Source organism: Alosa sapidissima, chromosome 16 (assembly GCF_018492685.1).
Source record: "Alosa sapidissima isolate fAloSap1 chromosome 16, fAloSap1.pri, whole genome shotgun sequence".
Taxonomy (NCBI): Eukaryota; Metazoa; Chordata; class Actinopteri; order Clupeiformes; family Clupeidae; genus Alosa; species Alosa sapidissima.
This window is the reverse complement of record NC_055972.1, coordinates 16073865-16085292: the sequence shown is the minus strand read 5'-3', so window position 1 is coordinate 16085292 and position 11428 is coordinate 16073865. Positions and strand designations below refer to the sequence as shown.

Below are 11428 nucleotides of genomic sequence, written 5' to 3'. Positions count from 1 at the left end.
CAATAAAAAATGTCAGGTGGCACAAGCAAATTCTTTCTGTTTTTTTTAAGTGTTTTCTAAATTTCTAAGTATACCTGAATGTCAACAGTGTAATAAAATTATTATTTTGTAGTTGACCTTGGTATTAAAAGTAACTTATGAATACTTTATTGTGTACTTTTCTTTATTCACATTTTAATACTTTATTAAAATGTGAATAAATACTCTACACATTTAAAAATATATTGTTTAATAGAATAATTAGGTACAACACATTTTTCAACCATTTGTTGACTTTAATCTACTATGTCTTGGTTTAAATTAGTATTTAACCTGGTTGCACCATCTGACGATGCGTAATGTCACGTCATTGACCCACATATCTTAAAGTCTTTAGGAGTTCACTCACTGCACAGTACTACCAACTTGCTACCATTCCACAGCCTCTAACCATTCTCCCTTTAGTGAGAATCACCTATTAAGTTCTTCGCCATCTTGGCTTGGCATCAGGTGCTTAGCCATTTCCGGAAGTCATTCATAGTTCATTTTTCAAGTGTCTCTGATGTTGGTGCTCAGCCAGAGCTTGTGACCTCACATCAGAGCCTTTAAAGAATTTCATTTTCTGTGTGACAGTTAATAAAGTCCCATAATTACATTCCCAATAACACAGGAATGGGAACATTTACTTTCATGAGAAACTACCCTTGTAATCAGATTCCAATGACAGAAAGTGGCCTTTAAGACTTGTTGAGGAGTAATAATTGAAAAAGGCAAGTGAAATTAAATTGGGTTTCTTTAGCAATTCCAATGAGGGCTGAGGGGATGAGGTGAGAGGAAAGTTAGCAGCCAGAGATCATGGGAAAGCTCAGGTTACTTGGCAAAGAACGCTATCAGCTTATTTCTAATTATTGAGCTCAGTTCTTGCCCCATTTATCTCAGTCCAACAGCTTGACACTGCTTCTAGAAAGTCAACCTTGAAGTGGAGGTCTAAATGACATCTTCTGATGTCCCCAAATGACTCTGAACAATACAATATACAGTATTTCGCAATAGAGTGCTAATTTTAAATGCCGAATATACCGCTCCCTAGACATGGAGTGCTGTCACGAGTTTACCTCAAGAATAGTCATGTTTTCTCATGTTCACACTTACCTCCTTTTCCCCAAAGACCTCCTCTGACATGGATGACGTCTCTGTTGCTGGAGCGGGTCACCCTGACCGGTCCTTGCCTCCAGGGGTAAGTCCTAGCACCCTGCCACCTCCTTGTGTGTGCAGATCAGTGTCCAGTTGTGTCTGCTGACGCGTGTGATTGAGGCAGGATCTCATGTGTTGCCACTTGGAGGGCATGACATTGTTTCAGCCGGTCATCACAGTCCATATCTTATCAAGAGGTCACAGAGCTACTACCGTAGACCACTGGAGAAATACACAAGTGAAAAGCATCTTTTCTCAGAGCCTGTTATTGTGCCTTTGACAGGGCTTCCTAAATGCCTCTAACAAGTAGTCCAGAACAACCAAATACTGTAAATGTTCTGCCATTTTCCTGTGGTTTGCAAACAAGTCACAGGGTGTTCCTTGTATTCATGGAAGCTTCGCTGTTTGTGGAGTGTTACACACTGTTTCTGTTTAATTCTATTCAGTTAATTCTATTCAAAAAATTCATTGGATTTTTTTGGGGCTATTTGATTTTTCTTTACTCTGATCTGTTAATTCTAGGGCTGTCAATCGATTAAAAAAAATAATCTAATTAATTACATACTCTGTGATTACTTAATCTAAATTAATCGCATACATAATTTTTGCTGTGAAAGTATTTTAAATATTTAAATTCAAATGAATCATTGAATAATCAACATTAGTGACATTAAAGTTCAAAAACTCTTATTATTATTTTCACTGTTCAAATAACGGCCATAATAATCTATGATATGACCTAATATGATGAGGAAATAAATTCAAAACTGCTTCGGGAAGACGTTTTTTCTTCACATACAAGGCATTTCAGGCCACAGATATAACCTAGGGGACACAATGAAAATAAATTAACACTCCCCTCAATGTCAACACTTATTCCTTTGCATTGATGTGCGACTATAGAGTTGATGAACTCCGGTGATATGCAAATTCCTTGCTGCAGACATTGCAAAGGACTTTATTTTCAACATTTTGTTTTTATCAACACCATCAGGGCGTTTTTTAAAAGTAAATGTTCCAATCAATGATCCAGGCAGCACGTTTTCTTCTCTCTCCTTCATTTTACAGTCTAATTTTTACTGACTAGAATGGCTCGGGTCAAAGGTCATAAGGAATCGATTAATCTGCACTAATTTTTTTAATCAGTTATTTTTTCTCAAATTAATTAATCGAAATTAATCAGTTTTTTTGACAGCCCTAGTTAATTCAATGTAATGTAATTTAATGCTAATATATTGTTTACTGATGTCATTGTAAGTCGCTTTGGACTAAAGTGTCTGCTGGATACCATAAACATAAACATCCACAGGAAGTGTTGTAATTAAATCTTGGGCACCACCTGAAAGAGTGGTTCTTATATCCACAGCCTATGTAGGTTGGGTGCACCAGAGCTGCACAGCGTATGGAAACGGGATATTCTTCTCTTGAGGAAAATGTGACTTGTATTATGGGCTTGCATTCCAGCCTAATCTCCATGGGTTACTGAACATATATAAATAATAACGTGAAGAGCTACAGATGTTATAGTGACACTAATATTGCACTAGTTTAGCTGGAGATGAGATGTAATACTGGGCTTTTCCAGCCAGGTGTTGACTAATGAATGTTCCATTTTGTGGCAGGGTGGAGAATCGACAGATGGTGTGGTTTCCAGAGGAGTGATTGGCCGGATCCCCAGCATCGTCATCACCTCAGAGTCCAATCCTTTCCTGTCCTCCCTGAGGTTCAATTACCGTAGCAATGGATCCCGTCTGGCCAATGGCAGCGTGGCAAAAGGGTCTGCCACCTCTGACCTGGCAGGAAGTGCGCCGAAGGCATCTGCCCTTCCCTCTGCTTCTGACTCCACTCCTCTGTGCTGAATCACCCGCTGGTCTGTTTCGTTTGTTTTGTTCGGTTTGTTTCAGTTCGCTTATTTCTCAGTTTTGTTCTTCTGAATAAGATCCTTCTGAAGCGTAGCTCCAAGATGAGTCTGGCTGCTTCTGTCCCTTCTGATAATGTCCTCTTCACCTTTCCCTCAGCCACTGCACACATTTAAAAATAACTCCATGGCCACCAAGTCTCTGAGGTTATCACAAAAACTGCCCACATTATGAATTTATAAGCTCCCATGACATTTATTGCTGCAAAATGCAATCTGCTGCCAATGTGCTTCTGTTGATAGTGACATCATGCATCCAGTCAGGTGGTTGGTTGATATTTAAACAACCTGCAGCCTACATCTTGGACAGCCAAGAGGAACATTGCAGGAATGTGTAATTGAATGTCTGACTTACATCAGTGATTGCCGAAGTCAGACAGTTATCCCAGAGGAAGTCATTAAAAGTTGTAGTATTACAGTAAGATTTCTTAGTCAACATCATGCTTCTACACTCACAATTATGCAACTTTGAAGAAAAGGTGAACAATTGTATTAATCTTACTTTGCATTCTATGCAGGGCTTGATGACTTTTAACAAAATTGAATACAATGCATGAAATAGAGAAGCTGTACGAAAAGAATAGGCTTGCATCCTAATGCCGTCTTTTCAATCTTGCTTATAGAATTACATTATTGGCATACATTTTTTATTATTATCATCATCATCATCATTATTATTGTGGAAATGACCAAGATGATAAATATAGTAAAATAAGAAAACACCAAACCATGTACTAAACACTAGGGGGAGCTACCAAGTTTTCAACAGTGTTTCTCCCTAAACTGGCCCCATCAATGCATACTAACCTATTGGCCCAATGACATCAACTGGCTTGGCTGGTGATTGCCTACTGTAGACACCTGTTTTGAGGGTGGCCAGTCTTGTATGTGAGTGTGCTGGTGGGGGGTCTGAAACTCAACCCTAGTGTGTGGGACAGACTTTTTCCTCGACTCAGTCACTGGAGCTCAATATGTGACTGAATCATTAACGCGGTATATCGTCACTATTGCGTGGTCTCGTACATTGGTCAATTCCCTATGTCTCCTCGGTGGAGGAATGTAGTGGCTGGCCTTCTCTTTAGTCCATTTATATCTTTCTGCCTTTCCATCAGTTTGCTGCCCAGCATTGCTGCTAATCAATCGTATTAGCACAGGCTGACAGTTGCACTCTTACTCGGTTGTTTTGAAATCTACCCTGTGTGCTGTTGACATTTCCTTTTTTGTTTCATTTTAATCAAGGAAGGTCAGGTGTAGGTGTATCGTAGATATTGATTTTTAATACATTAAATTGAATTAGTTCCCTTGTTTGTTTTCTCGTGGATTGTACAAATATGATCTGGAGTCTAAATCAGTGGAACAAGTTAGTTAATGTAAATCCAACATAAATGAAGCGCTTGGACATGGCAAGGTATTTAGTATAACACCACATGTAGCATTATAAGAACAAACACTAAGCAGACAATGATATACTCTCAGGAAAACAATTCATGGGTTTCATCAGGTCCCTTTCCACAGGTGTATTAATCAAGCACCATACAGTCTGCATTGATAATTAAGGTGCTTGATTTTATACACCTGTGGAAAGGGACCTGATGAAACCCATGAATACCCACTGTCCACAATATCTCTCCCCTTTAGAGTGATTGAGCCTGATTATGTATTGTGGGTAGAATGTAAGTGAAGTGTTTGTAACAAGATGGAACCACTTCCAACAGTGATTTTTACTTCAGGATCAGTGGGCAATATCTCAGTCTCCTGAGTGCAAATTCATTACCTACGTCTCTCTCCATAAGAGTCATCATCAGCAGGGGGCAGCACCTCTAGATAATCATTATTCTTATCAGGCATTTCTTTTCTTAACATGACCTGAGACGAGACGAGAGCCACCTTGTCAAAGAAAGTCTTTAAAATTTCACACTAGTGGGAGACACAAAGGTCATATGTCCAAAGGTGGACCAGAACTTTACTGATTTGAGGGAAGAAATAACTTAAACTTTCTGCATAATTGCATTTTTGATTTCAGGTTCTTCTTGATTATGCTAAGCAATGCTGTTTTTACCTCAATTATGTGGAAGTGATTCACTTGTTCGCAATTCAAATGTCATCATCAGAGCTATACAGGGAACTGGGAAAAAGTCAAGAAAAGTGTTCTATAGGCTACCAAAAATATGTGTAGAGCAGGTTTGTGTCCATCTATCATGAAATGCTTTGGTGGTGTGTTGCTGCAGCCATGGTCAGATGTTTGAGTTCCTTGCTTCATCCTGGTCAAAATGTGTTGGATTGGCCAATGTGAGTGTCCTGCTGTGAAGCGCTATGAAAAGGTATGCCACAGTGGGTGGCAGCATTGTCACCCCAGGGGGTGTTAGTGCTGCCAACATGGTTATTGTCAACATTGTGATGGCTCAGGGCTATGAAAAGGCAAGGCTGGTGGGAGGGTGATTGGAGGAGTAACTGAGGTGTACTTTTGACCGCTACCACGTTGTAGGCTACTTCTCTATTTTGTTGTGAGTTCCCAGCCATTGTTTTTCTGACCTATCTGAATGTGTTAGTCTTTTTGAGGCTTTAACTAATTGTAATGTGGACAAATTAGCATAACCTATATTTTCATTATATACATGATGTGTATTTTGATATATTGTCTTAATGTTGAAAGTCTTAAGTAAAAATGCTAAATATATTTTGAATTTTTTGAAAACATTCAAGTTCACACTTATTATTGCATTAACTGAGGTAAGCTAGTGGATGGCTGTGCCGTCCAAACTTCACCGAACCAGCAGTGAAAAACATGTCAGTGCGGTCAGCCGTGGCTTCTAACCCCCTTGGTATTGTGCCCAACTCCCACACTCAAAGTCACACTTTCAAGCCCGGTGGGGGGGCCGTTAGATGCACTCCTGGTAGAGGGAGTGATTCCTAGAAGTAGCTGAATGGCTCGGCAGCTCACTGGTCATTGAGCCTGACCGACCCTCAACAATCCTCCCATTGCCCATGACCTTTTGACCTTTTGTATGATTAAAGCAATGTCTTTATTTATTGGCTCACATTTATTTTTTATTTTGTTCTGTTGTACCTGTGGTGAAGTGTATTCTATCTGTATCTGAGAGTAGTGTACATGCCGTGGTTTAATGAAGTATAACATGATGTTGAATGTAAATAGTAAAAAACTTCCTTGTGCTTTGATAAGAAAAAGAAGGGGAAGACTGTTTCCTCATTGTCCTTGGGACTCCGTCACAATATTCTCATAGCTGCTTTTTTTACGCCTGATTTTACTTTTTCTAGAACAAATGTAGCCTTGTGATGGAGGTACTTTCCCTCACATACACCACCAAGCCACTGCAGTGGCATGGCATCTGCATGGGCCTGAGCAGACCTCCTGTCGAGTCCACAAAACCTGCAGTATGTTCAGCTCTGGCTCCTGTTTTAGCCTGTTTTTTTTTGTAATGAGGAGAACGATGTTGGTAATTGCTTCAGCCTCCCCCCCCCACACACTGCAGCTAGTCCAGTGTGTTGGTTTAGCTGGTGCCATACACACGCATATTTGATATTTCAGAAATGGCCTCCGAGGTCATTTACTCAAGTATGTGACGCCACCTTATTGAATTTGGCCAGCTGATAACCCTCTGTGGGTCTTTTTCTATGCTATTTCTAAAAACATTATTGTAATCTAAACACTAAATCAAAAGATACATTAACTTACCTCAACACATAATTCACCTATTTGCTTTTTAAAATCTCATCCTTGTCTCCTGGTACTTGACCATGCGTCTTTATCATGGTACACATTTTCTGCATTTTAGGGGATTCTGTGAGCTCTCCCTAAATTCCCAATCAGCAGAGAGATATCATAGTTCATGTTACTCAAAATAATCGTAGAGAACAATGCTCTTGTGTTTCAGTCATTATATGAAGATGTGCTCTTTTGAAGGGATTGATTAATGTGTATTCTATTTTTGAAGATTATGAGATTAAGAGGATGTTTGCTATTTGTTCATGTGTATTTGTAAAATCTTAAGCTATTACAATATTGTAAATATGGTCAAATTATAAGTTGCTTCTGTCTCTCAGTGTTGTAGGCCTACTTATTTATTTTTTTAAATAAAGCTTCTCTATTAAGACCTACAATAAGTGTGGACTTGTTATGTGGTCTAGGAGTTGTATGTATATAAACATATTCCATTAGTAGGCCTACTATTGATCTGGCCATCCCTATCGAGATAGACAGGTTTCCACAATGCACCAGACAAAATATGGGTTGATTTCCCATCAGTCCTGTCCGAATTGCATTATGACTGAGAAGATCAAACATGCAGTCCATGTTGTTTGTAGAGGACTTCTGCTTGTGCAGATTTCTGACAGCAGTGATACACTGTCAGTCTTGTCTGGGTGAATCCAGAAAAGATCCCATTGACAACAATTTCCAAACTTGCAGTTTTGCTACTTCCACGGGTGTAACCAGCAATCAAATGAAACTTAAATTTGTGAATTAAAGTCTTACCAAATCATTTCAGAAGTGCAGCAAACATCTTTCTTGTAAACAAAGGTTTTAAATACAGTTGTTTCCAAAGAAAATACATGTTCCTGGGTTTTTGGTCATTCAGAAACGGATGTCAATGGGCTACTTTCCAGACAACCTGCAGAGCAAATTCAAATTTGCTGACAGGTTCATCTGGGTTCACCTGGGCTACTGTCAGTCATAGGCTGGTGCCTTTTTTCCTCTAAGTAATAAAATAATAATAATAAGTTTAATTTATATAGCCCCTTTCTCAAACCCAAGGCAAATAGCAAATATAGAAATGAACATCAACCTAGCGTCCCTCTACCTCCTCTTTCCAGCTCACGACCCTCATTCTCTAGCCCCCTCTAGAGGCCAGGCTGACACATGCTGCGTGCTAGAGGTTCAGGGTGGGTGGGCTTTTACAGTACATAACCCCTGTCCTGAGTTACTGTTGTGTGTCTGTCTGATATGGAAACTGGAAAGAGAGAAAAAGAGAAAAAGTTAGATGGGAACTGGAAAAAGTTAAATGTTTGGACGTTGCTCTGACCTTCCGCGTTCTGAGAAATGTGGATCTGAGATTATTTATTTTACTGTGGAAGATTTTTTGAATAATGTTCCTGGCACGTCCAAAGTCATTTTTGCTGGTATGAGAGTTGAATCTCATCTTTCTCTCTCTTCCTTCCTTTCCCTCTCTCTCCTGTCTTTGTAGTCTTTCATTTTTTTCAATAAAATAGCACAATACCTCTAGTCACATTTTGTACTGAATGTGGGTGGCACTGAGTGCAGTCTCTATTCGTTGCCTTTCAGGACTTGACAGAACTCTCCCTGTAAGCTCAGGGGCAGTCGCAGAGCTTACCTGGTCTTTGGAGGGAGTGTGTAGTACTTCACATTATATAAAACTGATTTCAAACATACACATTTTTGTTTACATTTTTCATAGACCTGCTATGCCTCATTAGTACAGCTTACTACACAAAAATGTACTTTTAATTCAAATCCAATCATTTATTGTTTGGCAGCCCTATTTGCTGTTCTGGGAATGTCAGGAATATGTATAAGTTTACTTTATAATAACATGTTTTATGGCCATGTCACTGGTGACATACTGTAACACATGGCTAGCTTCCTTTTTAATACCCCCACAGGTGCTGTAAACCGTGGGGCTGACATGGATTGAAGATACCAGAAGATTTAGGTACTGTACCATGCTTGCAAGTATTCTCGTATCTAAGAAGAGGAAAATCATATGTAATATATACAGGCTATTCAAGGCTATTACATACAGTGAATGTCATGTATGGCATTCCAGTTCCTGATAATGGTATAGAAAATCTGACTGGACCAATGGAATGTGCCTTTCCATTCTGTGACACTGATAACTGATAACAATGCCACTCATTTATCTAGGTGTGGAAAGTGTGTCTGGCATTACGTTTCTTTTACTGTACAAAGCAAATACCATGTGATTGTTTCATAGCTGTTGAATTAGAATGTGCATATTTGAAATACTGCTTCTTTAATCTGTGCACTTGTGATTGGTGCGCTTTGTAATAAGATGCCAGACTCCACTCATTTCAGTTGGAATACACCAGACAATGCTTAAACTATGGTAGGGGGTATGCATTTAACTAAATGTGCATATAAATGCCCTTTAAATAATAAAGTATCTATCTATCTATCTATCTATCTATCTATCTATCTATCTATCTATCTTTAAATGAAACAAATAAGACAAAACAAGCCATGTAGGCTACCCTAAGTGATAGCATCCAAGAAAATTATTATTTTCTGTCTACCTTCTCACTTATCTTCTGCCAGAAAATAGAAAAAAACAAAACAGAAACCCATACCAATGCCAGAGGAGTCTGCCTTCAAGTGGAAAAGAATAGTGATAAAAGTTGATTTTAGTCTGTCTGTGAAGGACTTCATCATATCTGTCTGTGAAGGACTTCATCATTTCTGATGCCTGTCTGCCAATCAGCCCTTGGCCATACAATCCCATCCATCCACATATGTAATTGCCTGCCAGAGTCTTCTGAAACAGATTTACCAGTGATTACTGCGATTTACAGGATTAGTGAGAGAAAAAGCTAAATGAACCCAGTTTTGCTTTCACATTTGTGTGTGTGTGTGTGTGTGTGTGTGTGTATGTGTACACCTTTCACAATTTCACAAAAATGTTCATCCCATTGAAATTATAATGCTTGCTCTATGAGAACAGGTTATTGGGTTCCGTGTAGGAATAGGAATCAATCCTAAATATTACAAATACATCAAAATGCAATTGAACCTGGATGGATGATATGTACCTTGTTTCTGATAATGTGACCTTGAGCACTTTAGTGGTTAGAAAACAAGTTACACTGTAGGAGTACCGTACATGCTGCTGACTTATAGTTTGTGATATAAGGTGAAGCTCTGTTGTATAAACACTCAGTGCACCAGTGCGTCCATAGTAGGGATATAAGATAGACAGAATACCACCCATCTTTGGTGTTTGACATTAACATTCACATGCTCACACAACACACACACACACACACACACACACACACACACACACACTTTTCTCTCAATATAGGCCTATGTAGTGTTTAGATGTAGTGTAAAGAAACAGACTGTCCTGTGCTTGAGAGTAGGCTACTGTACAGACTGAACTGTTATTCTAAACTGTTTACAGTTACTGCTCTGTATCTCCAACTACAGTGCAATAATAAAGCTTAGGCCATGCCTTGTAGTCTTGGTGGAAGTATTCAGCAGAACTGGTGTTCCATCCCGAAGCCATACACTGGTATGCATGCCCCTCATGTTTCAGCTGACTGAGACTGACTGACAACTCCTCTGGGCATGGAGCTACAGAAGCCTATAACCTATCTATCTGTGAGTGTTTTTATTGGGTGGTGGACTGCGATCTGTGTGACATAAATATTGCAATAGGTGTTGAGACAACACACACACACACACACACACACACACACACACACCTATAAAGTTACCTACTGTCATTCATTACATGTGCATACACAGGAGGGATATCGGAGCCCTGTGTGGCGCTGATAACACAAGGGAAATAACTCCTCTAACTTTTCTATCTTTTCCGTTCCACTTTCAATATTTTTCTTGGCGCCACAGTGAACTTAAAGGACGACTGTAGCTTTAATAAGTCCACCTTAATGAAAATCCCCCACTGCCCCCCCCCCGCCCTGCTTGTTCGAGGTGACGTCGAACAGGGTCCTAGGGATCGGATCAAGCCGGCCTGTGTGACACGGTTCCACGCAAGAGGAAAGCCAAGGGAGAGAGGATCCGCCACTACGGCAGGTAGTAGCCTACGGCCGTCCGCGGGATCACTCGCCATGAAATGTACGTTGAACGCAAACTTTTCCTAGTTTTAGTCTATTCCAGTTAGCTTTGGGCTTGTTTGGATGCAACAGTCATAGTGCATGTTTTACAAGCAGAACATCCATTGAAAAGACGCAACCGCTGAAAAAGTGCACCTGCTCCCCGCTGTTGCGTGCGAGAACTTTAATCCTCCCTGATATTCCTAATTCCTGTTTTGTTTTGTGTGATGGAATACTGCTTGGGATTTCGTTTTGTTGATCCGTTTAGGTTGTTGTTCTGTTTATTCAGATACGGTCAACTTTTCCTTTAGTTAGAGGGGCTTGTCAGGATGAGCATCGTAGTCCGTAGGCTACACACCTGTCACGGCATATGAGAGGAAGTTCAAGCACATCAAGGGCCTTCGTAAAATGTAGGCCTACTATATATTTAACATTAAGGAACTATGCTTTTAAGTTTGTGGAGGTGCCGCGCCGTTAACACTGCTTAGGCTACTGTACAATCTACAC

The 11428-nt window shown here is 39.8% G+C and overlaps 1 protein-coding gene across 1 annotated transcript in view; it reads left to right on the top strand.

Annotated features, from left to right (window-relative positions):
* opn4a (opsin 4a (melanopsin)) overlaps positions 1–3032 on the top strand; it is a 41819-nt gene extending 38787 nt beyond the window's left edge. Inside the window, exons 10-11 of the mRNA XM_042066206.1 lie at positions 1148–1216; positions 2796–3032. Coding sequence (XP_041922140.1) covers positions 1148–1216; positions 2796–3032 — 306 coding nt within the window. The remainder of the gene's footprint in view (positions 1–1147; positions 1217–2795) is intronic.
* Positions 3033–11428: the final 8396 nt, after the last annotated feature.